The sequence below is a fragment of the Salvia miltiorrhiza genome, chromosome 3 (genome assembly GCF_028751815.1).
Source record: "Salvia miltiorrhiza cultivar Shanhuang (shh) chromosome 3, IMPLAD_Smil_shh, whole genome shotgun sequence".
Lineage (NCBI taxonomy): Eukaryota > Viridiplantae > Streptophyta > Magnoliopsida > Lamiales > Lamiaceae > Salvia > Salvia miltiorrhiza.
In genome coordinates, this window is record NC_080389.1 from 36,885,556 (window position 1) to 36,912,009 (window position 26,454).

The 26,454-nt window shown below is 37.3% G+C and overlaps 2 protein-coding genes across 10 annotated transcripts; both read right to left on the minus strand.

Moving 5' to 3' along the window:
• Nucleotides 1-337: 337 nt before the first annotated feature.
• On the minus strand, nucleotides 338-3,404 carry LOC131016553 (putative cyclic nucleotide-gated ion channel 13). Of its 9 annotated transcripts, none has more exons than XM_057945280.1 (6): nucleotides 3,068-3,404; nucleotides 2,743-2,958; nucleotides 1,891-2,037; nucleotides 1,264-1,798; nucleotides 983-1,138; nucleotides 338-888 (listed from the first exon to the last, which is right to left on the minus strand). In XM_057945280.1, the coding sequence occupies exons 4-6, from the start codon at nucleotides 1,458-1,460 to the stop codon at nucleotides 810-812; spliced, it is 432 nt and encodes a 143-aa protein (XP_057801263.1). In that variant the 5' UTR covers nucleotides 1,461-1,798; nucleotides 1,891-2,037; nucleotides 2,743-2,958; nucleotides 3,068-3,404; the 3' UTR covers nucleotides 338-809. The 9 variants fall into 9 exon arrangements, 8 of the variants coding, with proteins under 8 accessions (XP_057801263.1, XP_057801262.1, XP_057801258.1 ...); XM_057945279.1 differs by having other exon boundaries at nucleotides 2,743-2,990; XM_057945275.1 differs by having other exon boundaries at nucleotides 2,743-2,995.
• Nucleotides 3,405-6,043: 2,639 nt separating this feature from the next.
• Nucleotides 6,044-7,377, minus strand: LOC131016549 (trihelix transcription factor GT-3b). Its single transcript, XM_057945270.1, has 2 exons — nucleotides 6,903-7,377; nucleotides 6,044-6,740 (listed from the first exon to the last, which is right to left on the minus strand). Exons 1-2 carry the CDS (start codon nucleotides 7,179-7,181, stop codon nucleotides 6,273-6,275), a joined length of 747 nt encoding a protein of 248 aa, XP_057801253.1. The 5' UTR covers nucleotides 7,182-7,377; the 3' UTR covers nucleotides 6,044-6,272.
• Nucleotides 7,378-26,454: the final 19,077 nt, after the last annotated feature.

Genomic DNA, 26,454 nt, shown 5'->3' on the forward strand with positions numbered 1-26,454 from the left:
CGGTTCTGTATCTATACTTGACGGTTTGAAACCGTCAAATATTGTACAATACATGATACTCATATTTTTTTTTCTTGACGCTTTTTGACCGTCATGTAAAACCGATAAGCGTCATGTATATTAACATATACGACAGTTTTTGACCGTCATTAATTGCTTGAAAACCGTCATTTTTGGGCGTTTTTTTGACATATTTTAGGTATATAGATGACAGTTGAAAACCGTCATCTATGCTTTTTCATAATTTGAATATAATATTTCCTATTTTATTTATTTTTTCCTGCTTCTATATTTATAAATATGAATTCATTGTAATATAAAATAACAAACTAACACATACTAAAAATGCTCATTTAAACATTGATAACAACTAATAATCCAACATCCACAAAATAAGATCCATTGTTTTACAACATCTCCCAACACCATAATGAACATCTAAAAAGCTACACCATAATAGTATTTTTCATAGAGAATCCTACATTCAAAATCCACAAGTCATAATAGTTCCCAGAAGCTTTCGAAAGGTCAAAGAAAGCAAGAACTTCTCCATGTCAGAAAAAGCTTTCAATAGGATCCATGATTCATGATTCATGATTCGAACCTCGTTGAGTTGATGTAGGAGAAAAGGGCGAGGCCATCGGAAAAGTTGATGTGTGAAGAGAAAAGGGCGAGGCCATCGAAAAAGTTGATGTGTGATGCAGGGAGAACACGAGGATCAGCAAGAATTTTATTACCAGAAGCCTCATTGTTAGCTAAAACCATCCCTACTGCACCAGCCAAGGCAGCTTGCTCGCCCTTGTCAACTCTCACGTTGTCCCCTCGTAGGCACACCAAAACTTCCCCTTCGCCTTCCGTGGATTTAAGGTGCCAGATTTGCAGAGCAAGCTACATTTTTCACAACATTTCTTGATGAAAAAAAAACAGCAGCAATAGGATTCCAGTGATTGATTATTATCAGCAATAATGTACATCAACTTACGCCTCATCAGCTGATGCGTTGCCAGCTTTGGCCGATGCAGCAGGGATGACGGGGTACGCCTTGTGTAGAGGCAACAATGTAGCTGATTTTGTCTCACAGTACTCCCCAACACCAACATGAGAAAGCATTTCTTTTTGAAGAATCTCTTTGGCATACCTGCATAAGAATCAGATATTTAATTTAGATGAAAATGAAACAATAATGTCAAGTGTAACAACTTCAGCAACACAAATCCTAGTGCTCAAAACACAATAATGATAGGAATCTCAAAACACGTATACATTGGCCCGATGAACCCTGCAAGTATAAAAGCTAAACAGAGATGTTTTATGTCTCTTCTCAGGTCCTTGGGAATCAGATTATCTTCATCGACACCTCTAATTTCCTGCCATTTGTATATTTGTATCCGCTGCCTCAAACTCTCTGGAAGAAGACAGCGAGACATCCATTGCTCTGCATCTCGTCTTTTCACCCTCATCTCCTCTAATCTTAGTGTTGTAGACTGCAAATATGTCTGTAACACCAATATTCAGATTTCAGCAAAATCTTGCATTGACAACTTTTCACGGTTAGAAACGTGACAAAAGGAAATATGTTTAGAGTGGTGATCTTTAAGTCTAACTTTATGCCTAATACTCAAAATCAGGAATTTAAAAAGATAAAGAAAACGTATACTGAAGAAGTTTATAAAACAATTCCACAAGCTTCATTCCGAGGAAGCCCTATTCGAATTTCATGAAGCTATGAATAAAATTCAGTATGCTTCACAATTTTGACAGCTGAGCTCTTTCATCATTGAACAATATTTGCTAACCCCTGGAAAACAAAAGGCAATTAAGTACCCTACTCCATATGTTTTTCAACAACCAAAATCCTGCAAATAAGAGATAGAAGTTTCAATTTAGTACCTGCTGCTGTAAGGATGAGCTTTCCCGTTAACTTCCAGTCAGAATCTCCAAGATGAACATAAACATTCTCAACCTTTATGCTTCTTTGATTTGCAAGAAATCAAACCGAACAAATCCAGAGAACGGCTAAAGAGAACTATAACAAATCTGTCGAGAGTTTAAACACAATCCGGTAGGAAATAAAGCAGGACGTTTTCGTATTTTAAATGAGTTTTTCTTCATTACAGTGCCCTATTCATTCATCACCATACAATTCCTGGTAGAAATGCAGCAGATACAGGGTTGGGATTAAGTGAGAATTATACATGAACAAATCCATGAAATTCATGAAAAAATCAATGAAATCCATGAACAAATAAATGTATCACATGAACAACCACATTAACTGAATGTGGCTGTTCATGTGTTACATTGTTTTGTTCATTGATTTTATTGATTTATTCATGTATTCTCATTTCTCACCGGTTCTCCATTCTCATTTTATATAGTGGTTCTTATTTGTAACTTCTCCCAATACATATATCAATCTATAGGAAGGTCTACAATTGTGAAGTTATAAGGACTCAAAGAGACAGTAATTTGACTGACTCTAGATTCATCCCCATATTATTTATGCTATACATTTCAAGTTTCTATTACAAAATTCCTTCAGAAAATAAATACCAAATAACAATCTGCATCAGCTCTGGACAGCACAAAACCATCTGCAAAATCTACAGTCTAGGGCAGCTACAGGCAGAAAAAAATCAAGGTTTCTCAGAGAGCTCATAGTGACAATTTATACTATTTTTTTCTGATTTATAATAAAATTAATTAACTGAAATTAAAACAAAATTAACTGAAATTACATACCTCAAACCGGTGGCTGATTCCCTGCAGAGACGGCGGCGGAGGTGTGATGGCGAAGGACAGCGGCGGAGGCTGAATTCCTGCTGGTACAGATCGGCCGGTGAAGGCAGATCTTCACGGCAGGGCAGAAGGACGTCGAGGCGGAGGTGGGCGGAGGTCGAGCGACGCGTTATAAAATGGTGGCCGGAGACCTCGATTCAATGCAAATCAAAGAGGGCACTGCTCTTTCGAGCCCTAGGTAAATAAAACATCTATGCTGCCAAATCGAGCCCTAGGTAAATAGAACATCTATGCAGCCAAATCGAGCCCTAAGTAACTAGGATTTTACCTTAATTCGTGAACTGGAGGATGGATTCGTGGAGGCGGTGAGCGTGACGGCCGACGGCGACCCTAGACACCGAAGAGATGAGGGCGACGAGAGGCTGCTGCTGGGAGGCTGGAGTTGTCTGGAGAACGGCGAGATGAGGGCCACGGGATGCTGCTGCCGCTGCTCTGCTCGCGTGAGGCTGCAGCGAGCACCAGTTGCTGCGGCGGCGCCGGTGGCTTCTCAGGCGTGAGGCGTGCAGCCGCCGTGAGTGTGAGAAGTGAGGGAGAGAGGCGGCGGGCAGAGGCTGTAATGGGGAGGGGAGGGGAGGGGAGGGTGGGGATTCTGGGTTTGGGAAATGAGGAGCAAAGTTAAGAATTAAACTTTAGTTTACTTATACTTATTTAAATGATTTTTTTAAAAAGGAATAATTGTTTAATAATAATAATAATAATAATAATAATAATAACAAAAATATTATTATTATTGTGTGCCTTTTTTCATTTATCAAATTTTGTTGAGTTGGTTGAGCATGATTTTTGATGGAAAAAAGTCAACAATGTTTCATTGCATTTCAGTTTTTACTTCACAAAAATGCAATGTTTTTAATTATTTTTTTCTTCAAAAAATTGCATTTAAGAAAAATATATGACAGTTTTTTTACTACTTCTTGTAGCTTTAAAATTTGTATAAAGAATAATATAACTAATGACGATTTTATAATGACATACATGATGGTATGTATAAGTATCATATATAGAAATTAAATTAATGTACATATATGACACTTGTTTTAAATATAGTTGACCTTTTATACCAAATATCAAGAATATTACAATTAATGACAGTTTTTTCAATCAAATACATGACATTTTGAATAAATGTCATGTATAACATTTAAATTAGCGCACATACATGACGCTTTGAAATAAATGTCATGTATACTATGAATAAACGACGCTCATACATGACGCTTTTACTGAAAGTGTCAGCACAGTGTCATGTATTCTATACATGACACTGCATACATGACATTTTTTTTAAAAAGCGTCATGTATACCAAAAAGGCGCTCATACATGACGCTTTTTCATAAAAAGCGTCATGTATGCAGTGTCATGTATACTCATTTTTCTTGTAGTGGTTCTTCTTCATTCTCCTGGCTATGATCCGAATGCTCTGGATCATCCGAAGCCTCCTCCTCCGAATCATCTCCTCCATCCGCTTCATAATCCGCATCAACCGGTCCCGATTTATTATCAACGAGTAGCTTCTCCAATAAATCCGGACCATATATGTCATCTTGATCCTGTTGATCGCTGCATCCTGGGGATAAACAACCAAAAGCGTTCTTGTTCTGGCCATCCACTTCAATTTCTTTGGCCTTCCACTGGTTGTCTTTCTTAACTTGTTGTTGCTTTGCCTTCTTATTCTCCTTATCATTATTCCTGACAACATCTTTATCGCCATGTTCCTTGGTTTCTCCTTTCTTGCATTTAGATATAGAATGTCTCGTAATCTTGCATCGGGAACAGAATAGTGGCAGCTGCTCATAACTAAACTCCACGTAAAAAATCCTTCATCGCAGTTGACTAATAGAGTCTCAGGGAGAGGTAAAGCTAGATCGACTTCTATTAGAATTCTAGCAAAATGGCCAAATTCCCCATGAGCAGATGCAGCGTCCAGTTTTAGCGGAAGGCCGATATGCCGTGCGATTCCCGTGATAATCTCCGGATACTAGCATTCTACAGGAAGATAATAGATTCTGACCCACACATGGCAAAGTGATGAAATTTCTTTATAAGGATCAAACATCTTGACCCATTCACGGATCCGAATAGTACCTGTTGTAAGGTCCCAAATCATCTGTTTTTTCACCTTGATTTTGTCGTCTTCGCATGAGAATTTTAGAGTAAAGTATCCCTTTCCCATGGGAATAAGGCTCCAAGGCTTCTGAATGTTCCAAGTATTCTGCAACTCTTGCTTGAGCACCAAGTTTGGCCTCGGCTTATCCCCCTTGCGCAAAAGAAGCCGTCCAATGAGGGCGTGCTGAAACTCCGAGACCTGCTTCTGGTATAGCGTCGAAGGGATATTGAAAGCAACCTCATTCCCTTGCTGTTCTAGCTTAAGTGTGAAAAAAGTATGCGCTGGAATATCAGGTTTGCGTGCCGAACACGGACCCATAACAGCAGCAAACGTAGGTTTGAGAGTCATCGTAGATTTGTCATTCCTGGGGTTGTCAGTCGCGGAGGAAGTTCCGGCGATAGCAGTCTCCTCCACAGTCGTAGGTATCTTCGAAAGATTCATGGCAGCTTTAGGGTTTTCCAAAACCCTAGTGTTCTCCTTCTCCGTATTGGAAATTTGCTTTCGTGGTATCGGTGGATCGAAATTGGAAGAAATCTTCGGACGCATGGGAGAGGTTGTGTTGGACGGAATCATGGCGGTGTTGCCGGAACTAAAAATTTGGTATTAGAAATGATATATATATATAAATATATATATATATATATATATATATATATATATATATATAGGGTGTGGTTATAATGAGAACCACACTTATCGTGAGAACATAAGAACTATTAAAATCAATGCATCTGCTATATAAATTAATGCATTCGCTATTAAATTTAATGCATCCGAAAATAATAAAAATTTTGCTCCCTTCAGGATTCGAACCCAGGATCTGCATTCATCCACCAAGATTATGCATCCACCGTAGATCTTGATGATCGAATGGCTTAAAATGGTTCTCCGTTCTAATTTTATTTAGTGGTTCTTATTTGAACCTCTCCCTATATATATATATATATATATATATATATATATTAAGAACATTTCATTTCATTTACATATCTTATATTACATATAACATGTGAATTCCTTCGAATTAAAACCAAAAGCAAGTAAACTCATATAATTAACAGCATGAATAAGAATTCAACGTTAACATTAATTGCTTCATAATTAGCTACATTCCAAACTAGAACATGAAATTAATTAAACACTAATAGTACTTAATATTCATCATAATTAGTAGCTACATGAGCACATTCCCAAGAACAAGACGACCCTCAAATAATAATTTATTTCTACCAAATAAAATCCCATCCGAATACATGTTATATATGTAAATAACATGTACATGTAGTATAATTTGGAAATCATGAAATTAATAGAACCCAATTTAATTAAAATGGATAGAAGAGGGGTTGGTCGCAAATGGTTACATTAGATGGCTCCTCTTGTGAGGTTGTCCAAGAGAGCCGTAAGAAGAGCATCCCTCCTCTCAGCCCTAGCTTCCTCTCTCATCTTCCTCTCTTCCTCTCTCTCTCTCCACCAACTAATCATCATCAGCCTCTCACTCTCCAACGCCTCCATTCTCTGCCTCCACTCCATCTCCCTCTCTCTCCTCCTTTCCTCTCTCTCCTCATAAGCTTTTATCCACTGCATCTCCAACTCCATCTGCTGCCTCATGAATTCCTCCATCATCTCCTTCAATCCATCCACCACCGGCGATGAATTCCCGCTGCTGCAGCCTGAATTCGCCGCCTTCGACACCATTTGCGGAGAGATGGCGCCGCCCTCCACCTCCTGCCACATCATTCGTTGCATTCTCGCGTTGAATATGATTTGCATCTCATTGTAAAATGGGAATGCCCTTTCTCTCATCTCCACTTCTTCCATTGTTTCACATCCCTAACACAAATTAATATTTATTGCATATATAATCTCCATCAAATCTCTCTCTCTCTCTACACTCACTCAACAGAAAACTGATATTATGTGAAGGGATTAACTAAATAAATTGTTACATTAATATATAAATGAAGAAAAACATAACTTGGATAAGTTTTATACCTTGTATCGTGTGACGAGGTTTTTCCACTTGCATTTGCACTGGATCGGGGTCCGGTTGTACCCGATTTGGTTCATCCGGGTCGAAACCAGTTCCCAGAGAAGCTTATTGCGCTTGGTTTCCATGAAAGTCGGGTCGAGGTGGCCCCGAATCGCCAGCAAATCCCGGGTTTCTTCGCTGCTCCATTGAGGATTCCGATCCCCGCAGCCCAAACCCGTTTCGACACTCACGCCAACATACGGATTCTGGACTTGGGAAAATTGACTATGATCCATATACATAAATATAAAAAGTTTGATTTTGAAGATTAAAAAATCAACCAAATGGAAAATGGTGTGAAAATTTGAATTTCGTCTTAGCTAGACAAAGGAAAATAGTTGGCGATGTTCGTCCTTCACGTTGCTTGTACGGATCTCTCTCTCTCTCTATATATATATGTGAGTCTTATCTCTATCTCTCTTTCTCTCTCATTCCTATTTTTCTTCTGCTGCGCAGACTATGTATATCTATCTCTCTACGCGGAAACTGATAATTACTCTTAAACACTGTCACAATATTTATAATTGCCCAATAAACCAGTTTAGGGCATTCACATTAGCTCATGCATTCATATTGGACTTGCTGCTGTCATGCTGACAGACGTAATCACTGCTTCAAGATTTCAAATATAGTGAGTCACCATGCAGATTATAAGTTGTAAGTGCAAAACTATAATTTTTAATTGGCGGTAGTTAGATGTTTTTTTAAAAATAAAATAAAATAAATATACTATTAATTAGAGCACACTTTTTTTCATATAAATAAATATAAACCTATTTTTGTTGAAATGGTATGGATTGTCTAATTTTATAGTTTCGTGAGAATTGACTACAGTAGACGTACGTCTCGTGTATTTGACTATATTTGACGTCGTGAGAATTAGAACTAGGGTTTACCAAATTTGTACTCTTTAATTATATACTCCTTCCGTCCTATAAAAGTACTCATAGAAAAGAGTGACACGTTTTAATAAAAATAGTTAAGTATATTATGGGTGGATAAATAACCTCATCTTAATTTGAACTTAAAAATGACATATCTTAAAGATAGTGTTAATAATGATAATTAATTGTATTGCGATCGAGTCTCATCATGTGGTAGAATGGGTAAATAAATTAATATATGAATGGTAATTTATTATGGAGTAGTGTCCATAAATAGAAAATGATTATTTTTTGTGAACACCCAAAAAAAGAAAATTACAATTACTTTTATATATACATGATGGAAGGAGTATATAAATATTTGGATTTTCATAGTAAATTACTAATTTTTCCCGTATGTTTTTACTAATATAAGTTACACAAAATTTCGGGTACATCCGGGTGTACCGTATAACCGGGTTGACCCATATCTAGAATAGTATTATTTATATTGTTTGGGTCAGGATATAGGGTTCAAATCAGGGTACGATGTCAAAATCTAAGTGAAGGTGCAATCTAGTTGTACGGTACACCCCGGTGTACCCAAGACCACCTCTATAAGTTATTGTTGAAAAATTGAAGTGAATTAATACAAATGGTGTTTAATTAGTAAATATATTATGCGAACAATATAGTTTTGTGATTAGGGTTATACTTTTGTGGCTAAGTCATTATTCTGTTAAGAGATAAGATATAACAGCTCAAACCATTTGGTGTTGAAAAGGATTTAATTCAATTAATGGATTCTTTGTGGTATTAAAATATCCAACAAAGTTCTCCTTTATTGGAAAATTGAAGTAAATTAATACAAGCAGTGTTTATATAGCAAATATATTATGCGAACAATAATTGTATATTTTGTGATTAGGGTTATACGTTTATCATTTATCTATAAGATATAATGACTCAAATTGTGCGGTATTGAAAGACATTTTTAATTACAAACAGATATTTCAGTTCAATTAGTACGTTCACCCGTGCAATGCACGACGAGTATTAAAATTAAACGATATATTTAAATAAATAAATAAATAAAAATATTAAATAGTTACAAAATATAAGCAAATCTATATCTATACATAATATAATTGAGAAAAACAAAATAAAAAGAATATGTTTATGTAAGTAAATATTAAAATTCGTATACAGACAACTAATTATTTATCTACAAATTTATATTAGAATTAATACAAATTGAACTTTTAAGCAGATATTTTAACATTAAAGAGATCTAAATTAAATCAAAATGATTTCCTTCTCTTTAGTTTCGTTAAAAACTACTCTCTTCGTCCCTAAAAAGTTTGCCATAATTTTCTTTTTGAGGTGCCACTCAAAAGTTTGCCCCAATATCTTTACTTTCTATTTTTGTACATGGTCTCACCATCAATTTTGCAATTACAATCATTTAAAACTCATGCCGCTTCCCTTGGGGCAAATTTTTGAGGGACGGGGTATATAGATATCTAACAAAATATATATAGAAAATACAATAAAATTAATATAAAAACTAAATAAATAAATATATAACACAATGTTCAACATTTATGGAAGAGGAAGAGAGAAAATTTTACTTTTAAACACATACCAATACCAATTAAAATACCTTTTCCTATAATTCTTCCTTTTTTGTTTTTAATTTTATTTGAAGTGGAGAATAGATGAAATTAGGACCTTCAATCTTACTAACTAAAAACTTAAATTTACACTATTTGGATGTCTCCTTGGCGATACTTTTCCCTAAAATTAATCACATAAACATGAATATTAATTAGTTTGTCATACATTTTACAGAAAAAAGTTTGTTTCGTTCAGACAAATACCAAAAGATTTGAATGCATATTTTTGCATTTAATTTAATGATAGTGTGATGCATGAGCATATAAACTATTTTATCAATTGAAAATTAATGCCACTATTTTACATATATCATAAGATGTAGTGCTAAAAAATAATATACGAAGCTTTCTCAAAAAATAAAATAAACATAATATACGAATTAAGAGAGTGTAAAAGGAAAATGTGTTCTCAAGTTATAAGATAGGTTGTTTCATACAATTAATTTTACTTGGTTTAATAAAAAAATGTTACGATTAAATCTGGATTAGACGTGTCAATTGACCATAGCAGAAGAATATTAACAACTGAGACTGGATATAATGTGAAAATTCATAATCTTGCTTTGGAAAACAGGCAGCTGCGCACGTGGGAAAATTACACAAATCTCTTCGCAAATTCTCGATTTATTGTTGTATTTTATTCTTCTTACTATGTATTAAATGACAAAAAGGAACGACTTTTAAATATATGGCGGTGTATTATGCAAATCTCATTAAATATTTAAACACGGGAAATAAAAGTTATCGTTTAATTACTTTTTCCATTTCGTAACTGCTCCTCAAAACTGCATCTTACATTAATTTCTATTGAAAAAATATTTCATCCCTCACTTAAAATTTGCCAATGAAGCCTAGCTCAAGTGATAAAATTAAAACACTCGGAGACTTTTTTTGTGAAAGGTCTTGAATTCAATCATGTTCTTGTGTGCGGTGTAATTTTCCCACCTTTGTGTGGATAGTGATCTCACCTGCGTGCAGGGGCGTAGCTAGGGGGGCTAGGGGGGGCTGAAGCCCCCTCCCAAATTTTGAATTTTTTTTAGTATATATATATATATAGAGATATATGTTTATATTATAAAAGAATTTTGTTTTACAAAAGTTGATTAGCTTGTTATATTCTTCCATTTATAATTAATTTAAGGATAATTGTGTTATTTAAAACTATATAATTTATAAAAATATTATACATTATTATCACTATTATGCTTGTCTTTTAATAGAAAATGCCTAAAATGGATGGAATGCCCAAAAAAATTTTGTTTGTTTTTATTACTATGCTTGTCTTTTATTATTATTGATTCTAGCTTGTAATTTATTGAAAATATATAATTTATGAAAATATTGTTCGTTATTATTGTTATTATGCTTGTCTATTAATAAAAAATGCCTAAAATGTACAAAATGACAAAAAAAAAAAGTTTGTAATGTATTGAAATTAATTTGGAATATATTAAAACTATATAGTATATGAAAATGTTGTTCTTTATAATTATTATTATGCTCGTCTTTTAATAAAAAATGCTTTAAAAATACAGAATGTCCCAAAAAAATTTGTAATGTATTGAAACTAATTTGTTATATATATAAATTATATAATCTATAAAAAATGTTGTTCTTTATTATTACTATTATGCTTGTCTTTTAATAAAATAATGCCTTAAATATACAGAATGTCCAAAAAAAATTTCTCGGGGGCTACCGCCCCCGAACCCCCGTGTAAATTTAGCCCCCTCCCAAATTAATTCCTGGCTCCACCACTGCCTGCGTGGGGTTATTTTTTCACTTTTATGTAGTGTAGCGGCTCCGCCTGCATGCAGGTAACTTTTTGATTATATAATATATACCTTTAATAATACTTAAAAAAATAAAATTATGTATTTGTTTCTTTTTTTAAAGTATCTTAAATATATAAACTTTTTATTTTTAAACTCTACACCATATATAATTGAACAAATGATCAATCCTTATAATCTATAATCAAATTAACAAGACCCTCAATAATGTGAGATAATTGGCCACTATCATATACTCAACAAAATTTATGTTAAAAAATTTCATACTTAATTTTAAGGGACGAAAATATATATTTCATCAACAGGTAGCCTAACTATATCGACAATTTATTGTACGTACAAATAAAATAATGAACAATTCACGATTCAGAGTAGCATTTGTTAGAATTGATTTTTAACTCTTGATTTTTGCTACTTTCTTCACAAATATTTTCTTGCATATTTTGTGTGGTTTGTTTGTGTATCTATGCATATTGTTCCTATTTTTAAGGAAGAGATCAAAGTGGCTGAGAAAGCTGTGGAGTAGTTACCAAGAAATTGGTCGTGGCAGAAGCATGGAAGTCATACACGTTCAAGCATTGTGATGTAGAGATCAAGTTCCATGATTGAGAACGTGGAGTTAGAGTCTCAGATCATATGTAGATGAAGAATTGATGATCATGAATCTGGAGTCTATAAATTGAAAGGCATTAAAGCTATTAGGATTAATTAAGGATGTCAATCTAGCTCGAAATTTGTGGCTGACGTGATTAACCCGCCAAATCGAGAGAGTTAAAGTTGAAATTTTCAATCCATTAAAAATTACAATCTAAATAGCCTGAGACCCGAAATTAACCTGAAAAACTATGAAAATTTTCTCATTATTTGATTTTCAACTTCATTACTTTGCTTGAGTAAAAAAAAAAAAAAATCATTACTTTGCTTATAAAAATTAGTATGATAAGATATTTTTTTCAAAAGTTTATAAAATGTAATTTGATTTAATATTAGAAAGTTATACTTATCATTTCACTTCTTTGTAGTATTTTTTATCAGATACTCCCTCCGTCCCATTAGAATTGTCCCATTTCTTTTGGACACTGTTATTAAGAAGAGTATAATTAGTATAATAAAAGTGTGTAAAGGTGTGGAGTCATATTGTTTGTAGTGTAAAATCATTATCAAATATAGAAAATGACAAGATCAATGAGACAACCCAAAAAAGAAAACATGACAAGATCAATGGGACGGGCGGAGTACTTAATATAAAATATTTAGATGTAAAAATTAAAAATTGATACTTATTTAATAAAAATATTGCATCTTTATATCTCTAGGACTTAGATATTAGTTATTAAGTAAGTCGATGTTGAAATGTTACTTACTTATTAGTGTATTTATTTAATACAAATATAATATTGTCAAAAAAATATATTATTAAATTAAAATTTTATTAAAAGAGAAAAAAACAAAAGAAACCCTTGAGAGCACAACGAGCAAACTAAGGGCCGAGCCTCGTTAAAACCCTTCTAAGGCAAACCCGCGAGGGAAAATCCTTAGAAGGGAAAAAGAGTACTCGTAAAAAAGAAAAAAGTGCAAGGAAGCGGAGGTGAGACGACTTCAAAGGCTCCGGCCTAACCATCACCCCTAAATCGCTCGGCTTTCCAACACAGATAAAAGGAACAAACACAGTGCAAAAAATAAAAACGCCAACAAAAGAAACAACCCGCGCCATAAAAACCAACACGCACTAGCAAATCGCAGCCGGGAAATAGGAGATAGCACTCCGAGATTCAGCATATCAACGACGGGAGCCACTGAATCCCACCAAAAAACCGACCCCGAGAAACTGGGCCGAAAACCAACGGAGTCCGACCAGCATTGCCCCCGAGCCGAGCTCACCCAAACACGGAAAGGCTCAACTGACACTCCATCCCTCACAACACCAGTCCAACGCCAGCCAACATCCGACCCCAGCAGCCCCATCACCCACGCAACACCCAGCTCTGAAACGAGCTGAGCAAGACCAAAAGCACCCAACCTCAACCAAGTGCCTGCCAAGTGTTCGGTAAAAAGCCAACCCCAAAAAACACGCCTCAACTGCTGGCCAAAACGACCGAGAGCCAACCGATCAAGACCACCCCCCATCAGAAAAGAAATTAGCGTTTCAGGCGCAGATGGCTGTGCGAGGCCATATCAAGACGAATCGCAACCTTAATCTCCTCAATTTCGTGAGGCCACCACCCTTCCAAACGTTGTTGATTGGCCATAATATCCGCCGCTTTGTTGCCCTCTCTAAAAATGTGAGTAACCTGCAGCGAGAAGCCTTCTAACATCTTTAAAATATTATTCCAAGATGCCTTAAATCTCCAAGGCACAACCGAGGAACGAGAATTTAGAAGAGAGACCACGTAGGTGGAATCAGCTTCAATCCATAACTTGTGCCACCCGCAACTGTTAGCAATTTGAATAGCCGAAATAATAGCCAGAAGCTCAGCTTCAAAGGCATAACCCGAACCACCTTTGAAGTGAAAACAACCACGCACCACATTCCAGTTGTCACGAAACACCCCGCCTGCTGCAATGGTGCCTGGTGCTCCCATCGCCGAGCCATCTGTATTCACATTGATCCACGGCACCACAGGCGGCCACCAATGGACCTCCACAATCTCCGGATGAGGAGCACTCCTGGTAGCAACACCCACGGCGCGGAGAATAAGGTAATTCGACCAAGAATTCCACATATAGCCTAATTTGGGAAAATTAACATCAATATCTTTGAAGGCGACTTTTACAGTTTGAATGACACGACGGGCCTCAAACTTTTGATTATAAAAAATGCAATTATTTCGCTGCGTCCAGATGGCCCAGATGACCGTGATGATACCCGCTTTCCAGAAATTACCGGCGAGAGGGCTAAGTTTATACTACCACGCTTCCACCAAGAAACTATGAATATCGTTCGCATGCATCCCTTGCGTGAAATTGAACCAACCAAGAAACGTAACCCAAATCTCCTTCACCCGCTCACAATTCCAGAAGAGATGATCCTGGCTCTCGCTATCTTTTAAGCAAAGCAAGCAAATGTTAGGCGTGATCATGCCAAAGCAGATGAGGCGATCATAAGTCGGCATACGATTGTGGAGAAGGCGCCAACAGATCAAAGATCTACGAATCGAAATAAAAGGCTCCCAAAGTCAGGATCCCCAGGACACCTTTGGAAAGTGATGACAATACTTATTAAAGGCAAGCGCAGTAGTGACATTCCCGTGTAGCGAAGGCTTCCAGAAACGCACATCTCCCTCATTGCCAAGAGGAGTGAGTAAAATGTCACACACAATCTCCGGGAAAGCATTAACGAAAGCTTGTGTAAAATGCCAGACACCATCGTAGAAATAGTCCGCCACCGATTGAGTGAGGAATGGAAGCATGTAGTGAGGAATATCGCATTTAGTCATGAGATTGTACCCCACCCAGTCATCATACCAGAACGAAGTAGAAACTCCGTCCCCAATATGCGAATACGAGTCCGCCACCAGACCATCAATTTCCTCACGTAAGTTCATCCAAATAGTAGAAGCGGCCACCAAAGGATTACTACGCCCAAAGCAATCCAGATATCTCTCTCTAATCAGATCGTAGCCAAAATCTCGCCCGCAAACCACCTTCCAAGCCATTTTCATGAGATAACTTTTATTCATGAGTTCGAACGATCTAACACCGAGGCCGCTTTTCTCTTTAGTCGAGCAAACCCTATTCCAGCTAACAGAGCAAGAAGGCATCTGCTTAATGTTGCCCGTCCAAAGGAAGTTCTGGCAGCACGCATCAAGCTCTTTAATCAGCACAGTCGGCCATCTATACACCATCATGGAGTTCGTCAGTGAACTTTGGATAACCGAACGAATCAGGCAAAGTATCCCAGCCATCGATAAGTGTAACCCCTTCCATCTCGCAAACTTGTTGATCACACGGTCTTGGATCGGGCGGAGATACGAAGCTCGCACTCTGCCCTTAAAGATGGGGACCCCAAGGTAGTTAATCGAAAAATTTCCCTGAGGAAATCTCAAAATGCACCTTATAGCCCTGCCAGTCTGAATAGGAACTTTACTAGTGAAGAAGATTTGCGACTTATCTGGGCTCACAATTTGATCGGAAATTTGACCATATTACTCCAAAATCTTCTGAATGGTACGAGCGTTGTTGATCGTGGCATGACAGAAGACCAGAATATCGTCCGCATATAAAAGGTGAGTGGGAAAATTCGTTCCCTGTCTCATCTGCATAGGAGTCAGAGTGCCCGCACTCACACAATTCGTGAAAAGCCTGCCAAGAACGTCTTCCGCGATGCCAAAGAGGATAGGAGAAAGAGGATCTCCCTGTCGGACACCCCTGGAGCACACAAAATAACCTTTAAGCTGACCATTATAGAGAATGAAAATCCTAGCCGAGTGAAGAATGATCTCAATCCAACGAATGAACTTGGGATCATAGCCAGCAACCCGAAGAACGTTAAGCAGGAAGTCCCAGTTAAGAGTATCAAAAGCTTTTTTGATGTCGATCTTGCAAGCCATGTTCTGACCACGGCTCGTGCGATGCATGTAGTTCACACCTTTCGAACCAATCAGAATACAATCATGAATGGAGCGGCCGCTAATAAAGCCAAACTGATGACGGGAGACATAGACAACAGCCACCTGGCTCAATCTAGACACCAACACCTTAGTAATAATCTTATAAAGAAAATTGGACAAAACAATCGGCCTTAGATCCGAGACAGAGTTGACGACCTCTTTTTTAGGAATCAACACCAAAGTATTGGAATTGCAACCTTGAGGAAGATAAGAGCTCCGGAAAAAAGCTTGAACAACACACCAGATATCCACTTTAATAATTGACCAACAATGCTGACAAAACTTACCCGAGAAGCCATCCGGCCCAGGGGAGCTGTGCGGTTCCATTTGAAAAACTGCAGCCGAAATTTCATCTTCATCCGGCACGCGAATAAGCAAGTTATTATACTGATCTTCGACCATCTCCTCAATAACCGCCTCAACCGCCGTTATATCAGTATTAGAGTGGCTGCTGGCCGAGAACAAAGAAGTGAAGAAATCCACGATATGATCCTCAATATCCTTCTGATCATAACTCATATCACCATTGATATCCATGTGAGAGACGATGTGAGGTTTCCGATGAAATCTTAACATAGCATGAAAAAACTTCGAGTTTCTATCACCGTCTTGAAGCCAAGAAACTCGACTCTTTTGTTGTAAAAGCGAGCTTTGCCTCGAAAGCGCGACGTTGATCTTAGCTTGAGCTTCCACTTCTTTATCAAAAAGATCCTCAGTATAATCATCCCTAGCAATCTGGTCTTGAATCTCCAAAAGGTCTTGTTGAGTATTCATGATACAAGAGTCGACATTTCCAAAAATATCCCGATTCCACGAACGCAGAACCTGCCGGAGACGCTTCAGTTTATGCATCACTTTGTAAATAGGACATCGAATATCCGTATCCATCTGCCAAGAACCTTCAACCGTAGAGAGAAACTCCGGATGCAACGTCCACATCGTAAGAAACGTAAAGAAATGATGTCGAGAGGGTGTGTCCACCATGCAATGCAGAACAAGCGGGGAATGATCCGAAGTAATACGTGGAAGAGCTTGAACATAAACCGAACTCCAGAGGGCTGCGAAAGAATCAGCATAAATAGCTCTATCCAAACGAGACTCCACATGAGTAGGCATAAATCTACGTCCGGACCAGGTGTAATGCAGCCCAACCGTAGGCGCCTCAATGAAACCTGTGGCGTCAATGAAATCACAGAACTCCGCACAAGCAGTAGAGTTAGGCATACAATCGCTACTTCTTTCATGGGCGCCTTTCACAGCATTGAAATCACCAATAAAGACCACATTGCCGTCTATATGATTAAGAAGATCCAACCAAAGGCTCCGTCTGCCAGCATGCGTATTAGCGCCATGTACCACCACGACTTTAAAGTTCCACGTCGACCAACTACAGTTCATGATAACCACCTGCTCCGAGGATAAAATCACGTCATGACTCACAGAAGGATGAGAAAAGATCCAAATATTTGAACTCATGTTGCCTCTGGAATTTTGGAAACAAGGAGTTAGATTCAGAGAGCGCCAAAATCTAGAGTACGTCTTCTTCAAATCCGTCTTCGGCTCAATGATCCCAACAATAACAGGAGAGAAAGAGCGACAATGCTCCGTTAAAACTCGTTTGGTTTCATCCGTAAGACCCCGGACGTTCCATACGAGTACATTCATAAGGAATTAATGAGAAGACGTGGTCGGGTTTTCACCCGCTTCCACTTCGGCTGCCCAGCTTTTTGCTGCAACATTATCAAGGGCTTTAGTACTCGCGGTACTATCAGCAGAGATGACGAAATCTCTAGGCCTATCTCCCGCTTCCCAAGCTTTATAGAGCTTATTCTTGATGTAATCTTCCGATGCTTGATTAGGAGGAACTTTGGTGTCTGTAGTCTTGCGAAGCCTGGTCTTAATACTGTCTTCCCCACGTAAAATCTGCTTTTTAGCCAATTGGTCTTTGGAAGGCCTTCCACGTTTTTTAGCTTCTTTAGTATGCGAGAGATCCGCAGCTCTCTGCGCCTTAATGGCAGCTTCCATGAGAATTTCCTTCTTTTCCTTGCACTGACCTCTCCTTGCTTGCCTCGCTGTCCTGATCTCCCATTAACTTATCGGCAACCTCCTCCTGATTTTCTATATTATCCATTTCATGATCTCCCTGAGTAGTCCTCCCTTTCTCCCCAGGTTCATCCAACTCCTGCTCCTTCTCTGTCTCCTCACGATGCTTGCTCGTCTGCCCCTCAACACCATTCAAGTGTTCTCCAATAGATCCTAAAATCAAGTTAACACGATCCTCGTTAACTTTCCTTGTCACCGCGTCCAGGATATCAGGTCCATAGGTAGTATCTTCCTCAATCAGACAACCACCTTCTGAATCCGATTCCACATTCCCTTCCTCCAACATCTGAAACGCATTTTGGGTAGTAGGCGGAGACTCACTCCTGTTGATAATCTCTTCCTCAGTGCTGTTGTTCTCGCCAGTTGCAGGCTGTTGTATAGGCTTCCAATTATTTTTTCTGTTCACCGTGATGAATCTGTCCTTCTCCTTTCCTGCCACTTTCTTTTCATGTTTTTCATTATTCTCCCTCGTGGTTTCTGGTTTATTCTCAGCCCTTTTTTTAACCTTATTACATTTGTCAAGCGAATGTCCCGCTAACTTGCACTTCGGACAATAAGCAGGGAGATATTCAAAATCAAATTCCACATAGAAGGAACATTCTTCACTATCAATCAGCAGGACCTCTGGTAACTTAGCAGCCAAGTCCACTTCGATCAAAATACGAGCAAAGTGCCCCACTTCTCCAAGAGAAGTTGCGCTATCCACTTTAATCGGAGTGCCAAGAGCTCTTCCAATTCCAGTGATGATGTCCAGGGTCCAGTACTCTAGCGGAAGATAGTAAATTCTGGTCCAAACTTGACAAAGCGATGACACTTCCTTGTAAGGGTTGAAGTTTCTAACCCATTCCCGAAGCCTCATGGTTCCAGTAGGCAGATCCAAGACAGGTTTGCTTTTCACCTTCTCCTTATCTTTCTCACAGGAAAACTTTATCGTGTAAAAACTTTTCCCCATGGGAATAAGTTTCCACTCCTTTTCCACCTTCCATAAAACTTGCAAATCCTTCTTTATTTCGTAGAAGGGCTGCGGTTTTTCTCCCTTACGCAGAAAGAGTCTACCAATCAAAGCGTATTGAAACTGATCGACCTTAGTCTGGAGAAGATCTCGAGAGATCGTAAGAGCAACTTCCTCTCCCTTTTCAACCGGACTCAGAGCAGTGAACCGATGAACAAGCACATCCGGTTTCTTTTCCAACTGTTTCGACTTCATTAACGCCGCGAACTATTTCTTAGGGCTTGGAAATTGTGGTGGGTCGTCAACATGAATCACACTAGAAGCCTTCCCCGACAATTCCTTAGGGTTTAGCGAAACCCTAGTTTCCGTATCAATGGTGCGGCAATCCTCCATAATAGAAACCGTAGAACCTCTCTCAAAGTTGTTCGAGACCTTTGGCAGATTAAGTCCCGACTTGTCCATGACCAGACTTTGGACGACAGCCGGCGCCGTTGGATAGTGCATGACGGCCTATATCATCTTTAATTTTGTCATGTATGAACAGAATTAAAATTCAGGGCAAATTTCGGAATGAGCTCTGTCGCAAATTTAAAAAATATATATATTAGTTAATTTATTTTAAATAAATTTTTGAATTCGACTAACCCGAAACCTGAACATTTAGGATTAGGATTGAAAATTTTTAATTCAAATTTTTTTTCAACCTAATTAACCCGCATCCAAATAATTCGTAACTCGTTAGGGCTAATCCGAAATTCGATGGGTTGGTCCGATTGGATTGACATCCCTAATTAGGATGTGCTTAGCTTTCCAAATTTCTAGAGCTTTTTACAATTATTGCAAGTGTGTGTGTTACTCAGAGTTAGCGCTTTCATTATGACTTTTGTTAGTCGAAAGTGTTAAGTGACACTACAAAAAAACGTACGATTACCGACGGCAGAATGCCGTCGGTAATAAGGCACGGCCGCTGGTGAAAAATGCTACCGACGGCGTTACCGGCGGCAAATCGTCGTTGCTAATCGGCTCGTCAGTAACGCCATTACCGACGGCGATCGGCCGCCGTCGGCATTTCCGCCATTGAACGGCGGAGAGTTGCCGGAAAATTACCTGAAAGAGTTTAGTGCCCCAAATTACCACAAGTAAAAACTGTGAATTCGTAAGAGTAATGTTAGCAGGAAATGTTGATAACAAGATGTTAATAACATTCAAGCTAACATGCAGCGGAAATTAAAGAACACACAGGAATACTTTTTCACGGATTATATCACTATAATCCGCGAGTGCCTCAAGGCTAAAAACACTATGATCATCAACAATACAGAGTACAGATTTGAGATCTCTTGGAGATCTATCTTTACAGAATGGCTGCCTAAGATAAATCAACCTATCTACTCATTGCACTAGAATGTGGAATCAACACAGAACCAAAACACCCTGCTACGCTCCAATGGCCTTGTACTTCAATTCTTGCCCTTGACATCCCGTCAATACAAAGCGAGACTTTACAGATTAGCTGCCTAAGCCCCTTTTGTCAAAGCAATCCTTGAAGAACCGGTATCACGTTTGCAGCAGGAATGTTGAAACAACACAGCCGAATAACTCGGACAAAACAGTCTGCTACGCTCCGATGTCCTCGATCTTCAACCCTTACCCTTGACCTCCCGTCAATACAGAGTGAGCCTTTACAGATGGGCTGCCTAAGACTCCTCCGTCAAAGCAAGGTTTGAAGAACTGGTGTCATGTTTGCAGCAAGACAAAATGACGAGTTGGTTGTGAGCGAATGTTAGGTCGGTGAAAACGCACTCCCAAAACGTAAGGATGAATGAGGCTTCTTGCTGCTTTTATAGACCTTCATGTCGTGGTTAGTTTCCTCCACTTCCCACTTCCAGAAGCTTCCAATAACCGCTGCAATCCACCTCCGAAAACTGCCAGTCGACCAGTCTGGAATGTTGGTTGAGAGATCATGGGTCCTGAAAAATAGGAACTAACAGCCCACCACTTTGGACCATGATAAACCACCTTTCCACTTATTAAAAACGTGGTCAACAAGCATAAAACCTTTATTCCACAACCAAACAATAATAAAACGTGAAAGGAAGGTAAAGATTAAATATATACAATTACCAATGGAGAGTCAAAGTATGGAGTCAAGGCAGACTCCAAAATGTTGGTTGAATCCCAGAAATGTTGACACCATAATGTTATCAACATTCCACCCAACATTGAAAACACGTATGTTATCAACATTGACTCTAACATTACTGACGACAAAATGTCGTCGGTAATATTTTTTAATTTAATTAATTAATTATTTATTTTATTCTATTTATTTTATTGTATATCCACAATTTATTTTCGTATTTATACAGTATTGCATAATTTAGACGAACTTCCCAGTCGGTCACCCATCTTAGTTGTGCTCTAAGTCAAGCACGCTTAACCTTGAAGTCTTTTCAAGTGGTCACCAGTAGAGAACACTCGTAATATTGATATATCTAGTACCTATTAATTCATTTAAAGTCTACTTCAATATACAATATCATAGATATTCATAACCTTAGAATATGTCGAGATGATATCCAAAAAATATTGTTAATTACGGATTGAGCTCGTTTCCGTCCTTATTTTTATGTCGGAAAAATATTTATTTATTAATTTTTTAATTTTTTTAATTTTTTTAATTTTTTTTATCAATCTAGTTTATACACCATAAATATTTTATCAATCTAGTAACAATCTTGAATTCTTACTAGGAATATTATCTTAGATTAGTGATGAGTGATGAGTGAATCACTAATCAAATTAACATTATTAAGTTATAATTATAAGTTTCTTACTAAGAATCTTGAATGCTTAGTAATAATATTAGATTAGTGATGATTGATGAGTGAATCACTAATCAAATTAACATTCTTAAGTTATAATTATAAGATTCTTACTAAGAATTTTGAATTCTTAAGTATTATCTTACATTAGTGATGAGTGATGAGTGAATCACTAATCAAATTTCTTACTAAGAATCTTGAATGCTTAGTAATAATATTAGATTAGTGATGATTGATAAGTGAATCACTAATCAAATTAACATTCTTAAGTTATAATTATAATATTCTTACTAAGAATCTTGAATTCTTAGTAATAATATTAAATTTGTGATATTTGATGAGTGAATCACTAATCAAATTAACATTCTTAAGTTATAATTATAAGATTCTTACTAAGAATCTTGAATTCTTAGTAATAATATTAGATTAATGATGAGTGATGAGTGACGAGTGATGAGTAAATCACCAATCAAATTAACATTATTAAGTTATAATTATAAGTTTCTTACTAAGAATCTTGAATGCTTAGTAATAATATTAGATTAGTGATGATTAATGAATGAATCACTAATCAAATTAACATTCTTAAGTTATAATTATAAGATTCTTACTAAGAATCTTGAATTCTTAGTAATAATATTAAATTAGTGATATTTGATGAGTGAATCACCAATCAAATTAACACTCTTAAGTTATAATTATAAGATTCTTACTAAGAATCTTGAATTCTTAGTAATAATATTAGATTATTGATGAGTGATGAGTGACGAGTGATGAGTAAATCACCAATCAAATCAACATTATTAAGTTATAATTATAAGTTTCTTACAAAGAATCTTGAATGCTTAGTAATAATATTGGATTAATGATGATTGATGAGTGAATCACTAATCAAATTAACATTCTTAAGTTATAATTATAAGATTCTTACTAAGAATCTTGAATTCTTAAGTAATATCTTACATTAGTGATGAGTGATGAGTGAATCAATAATCAAATTAACATTCTTAAGTTAGTAATTAATAGTGATGATTGATGAGTGAATCACTAATCAAATTAACATTCTTAAGTTATAATTATAAGATTCTTACTAAGAATCTTGAATTCTTAAGTAATATCTTAGATTAGTAATAATCAATGTTTAAATTTTCACTTGTATTTCAATATATATTTAATTTTAATATTTTTGTATTATTATATCTGACCAACTTATTAGATGATAAATGAAAAAAATAAATAAAAAAAAAGCTGGAAAAAAAAAATTAATTACCGACGGCATTTGTCGTCGGTAATTAGCAATTGCCGTCGGTAATTAGCGGCTGCGGCACTGCCGTCGGTAATTTTGGCCAGACGGCGGTGGTGCTATTGCCGGATGTCACCGGCAGTGGTGATTAGTGGCGGCCGGATGCCGCCGGTGAATAGCAACGGCAATTGCCGTCAGTAATAAATAATATATATTTAAATTAATATATATTTAAATTAATATATATCTAATTAGCGGCGGCTGTTTTGCCGTCGGTAATGCGCCGGTAATAGGCAAAAGGCGGGTCGTCGTTTTTGCCGGCGGCGCCGCCGCCGTCGCTATTTATGCGTTTTTTTGTAGTGTGAGGTTTCTCTCAGTTGTTTTGTAACTCATGCTTCACTAGTGAATCATTTCGCCTTAGGAGGCATCCACTAGTTAGTTTACAAACTCGCGGAGAAGTTCTTTCATTGTGTCTTTACTCTTTTATTTTTTTTTTGCTGTAATTCTGAACAAAGATGTCTAGACTTTCGTCAACAACTTTCAGTTCTTTCATTTTTTTTTTGTTGTAATTCTGAACAAAGATGTATAAATTTTTATTCATTTTTTTTTATACTCATAATCAAATTTGAAGGAAATTATATATCGTGTGAATGATTAATTTAATAAACATAATTTAATTAAAATAGAATTTTATTGAAAAGAAAAAAGAAAAATCTAAGAAACCCTTGAAAATACAAAAAAGCAGACTAAGGGCTGAGCCTCATTAAAACCTTTTTAAGGAAAACCATGTTAGGGAAAAAGCTTAAAATGAAAAAAGAGTATTCGTCTAAAGGACAGACCCGTAGGTCAAGAAAAGAAAAAACAAGGAAGAATAAAAACCACAAGCTTGAGGAGGGGGATTTGCTTCGGGAGCTCCAGCCTAACCATCGCCCCCAAGTAAATCCAGAACCGTCCCCAGAACCAAAACCAAAACCAAAACAACGACGACAACAAGAGCAAAGAATCTCAAGACCAGAAGAAATAAAATCTCGACGACATAGGTCCGAGAGAGCAAATCTCAACCCATAGCGGAGCTGCCAAAGGAGTCCGACCCTTTGGGGCCCAGTTACTAGCGCACCAATAAACTGAAAAAGACCCCAAAGGACACTCCAACTAATATCCACCAACAAACCACCACCAAAACACCAGAAAGCAAGACAAGCAAACCAAGATGCGAGAAAGAACGCCATAAGTGACTGCAAGCAGTGAGTAACCATGTCACCATGCAGAGATGGCTATGGTAGCCATGTCAAGGCGAACCGCAGGTTCAATAAAATCCAGCTCATGAGGCCACCATCCATCACCACGGGAGGGATTGGCCATAATATCAGCAACCTTGTTACCTTCATGAAAAATATGTGTTACGTGAAGCTGAAAGCTTGGTAGAAGGCGAAGAACATCTTTCCATAAAGCCATAAATCTCCAAGGTACTACCTCAGGCCTAGAGTGTAATAGCCGCACAATATAAGTGGAATCAGACTCGATCCACAAATGGGTCCAACCACGAGAGAAGGCAATCTGAATCGCAACAATAATAGCCAGCAACTCCGCTTCAAACTCATAACCTGTACCACCTTTGTAATGGAAAAAACCACGCACCCAACTCCAGTGATCTCTAAACACACCTCCCGCAGCAATAAGGCCCGGCGAGCCAACAGCCGAACCATCAGTGTTGACCTTAATCCAGGGGCCAACAAGAGACAACCAATGAACATAAATAAACTCTAGGGAAGGTGCAGCTCTAGCGGGGACACCAATGGTACGAAGAATAGTGTAATCAGACTAGGTATTATGCATATGACCCAACTTGCTGAAATTGGCATTCAGCTCCTGGAAGGCGACTTTCACAGTGTGAAGAATGTGTCTCACAACAAACGTATTGTTGTCAAAGACGCATTTATTGCGCTGAGTCCAGATAGCCCAAATCATAGTGATGACACCTGTTTTCCAAAAGTTCTCCAGCTGGGTACTAAGCTCATAGTTCCAAGCAGCAACTAGGAAACTATGAACATCCGCACTATGAAGCGCATGGGAGAAATCAAACCAATGAAGAAATTCTTGCCACACAGGATGCACCTGACTACACTCCCATAGAATATGATCCATTCTCTCCTCGACAGCAAAGTAGAAAGGGCAATAGTTCGGCATAATCAGACCATGCCTGATAAGACGTTCGAAAGTTGGCATACAGCTATGCAGCACCTGCCAACAAACAAGTGATTCCAATGTTAATTAATTCCTTTTATAATGAAGATACATGAACCACTCAATAGAATCCCTCTTATTGAGTGGAGTTGAAAAGAATAGAAATCTCTTCTAATCTTACCAACTAATGCTAGCAACAACTAGACTTTGAACGAAGCTAATCTATAATCTCAAACAATCAAACCTACACACTAGACCTAACAAACAAGTCTCCCACTCAAGGTTTGTTAGATACACGAGTCTCACACTCAAGGTGTGCTGTGAACTAGATATCGTGAATGATGTTCGGACATTAGCTTCTGAGCTTCTGCACTTGTGTATCTTGTAGCTTCGACTGGTACCGAATACAATGAGATCTGCTCTTATTTATAGATGAGATATGAGCTTGATGGGCAAGAAAACGTAGCAGGTACAACTAGGGTTTCGAACGTGCTAGGGTTGATAATCTTGCTCCCCAAGTTTAGGGATTGGTTAAGCATATTAACCAACATCCTCTAAAACTAAGGAAGATCAAGTCTTCACTCTTCTCTTTACTCTTGTGGCAGCCGATCTTCGCTTCTCTTCCAAGTCTTGATTTAATCTTTCATTCCATAAAAGTTTCATATTTGTAAATATGTTCTTGAGCAATTTTTTGACACTTCAATTGTGACAAATCGAATTAAATCGACTTTGTTTGCAACAATTTTAATTTTGATGAAATCAAAATTAAAATAAATTTTGACAAAGTCAAAATTAAATTCCCTTAAAATACTTGTGACCGAAAATATCAATAATTATATTAATTCTCTTATTTGATAACTAATAAAGAAGATAAAACAAAAGGTATTAATTCATATAATGACTTAATTAACTTATTAGAGTTAAAATAACTCTAAGAATCTCTCTTTCTTTATCTTTCTTCATCAAAACCATAATAGCCAAAGAGATTAAATATAACTACAATATCAAGAACAAGAACTCCCCCTTAGGATTATCTCCCCCTCAAATAGAGATATCCAACAAAGAAAGAAAAAATATAAACCTCCCCCTTAATCTAATATCAAACAAGAAAGTTTTCCCACAAATAAAACTATACTCCCCCTGGACCGCATATACGCAACAACATAATACCAAAGCAGTAAGATATTGCAAATCAAAAGTATACAAGTGAAAAAATGGAAAAAAAAAATGCAACGTTGTCGTACTTTTATTTATCTTCCCAACTCT

Coding starts and splice junctions, on each gene's coding strand:
- LOC131016553 (XM_057945280.1), bottom strand. CDS start 1,460: ATGAGGGTGAAAAGACGAGATGCAGAGCAATGGATGTCTCGCTGTCTT. Junction 1,139..1,263: donor GCAGGGTTCATCGGGCCAAT/GTATACGTGTTT, acceptor ATTCTTATGCAG/GTATGCCAAAGAGATTCTTC. Junction 889..982: donor AACGCATCAGCTGATGAGGC/GTAAGTTGATGT, acceptor TGAAAAATGTAG/CTTGCTCTGCAAATCTGGCA.
- LOC131016549 (XM_057945270.1), bottom strand. CDS start 7,181: ATGTATATGGATCATAGTCAATTTTCCCAAGTCCAGAATCCGTATGTT. Junction 6,741..6,902: donor ACCTCGTCACACGATACAAG/GTATAAAACTTA, acceptor AATTTGTGTTAG/GGATGTGAAACAATGGAAGA.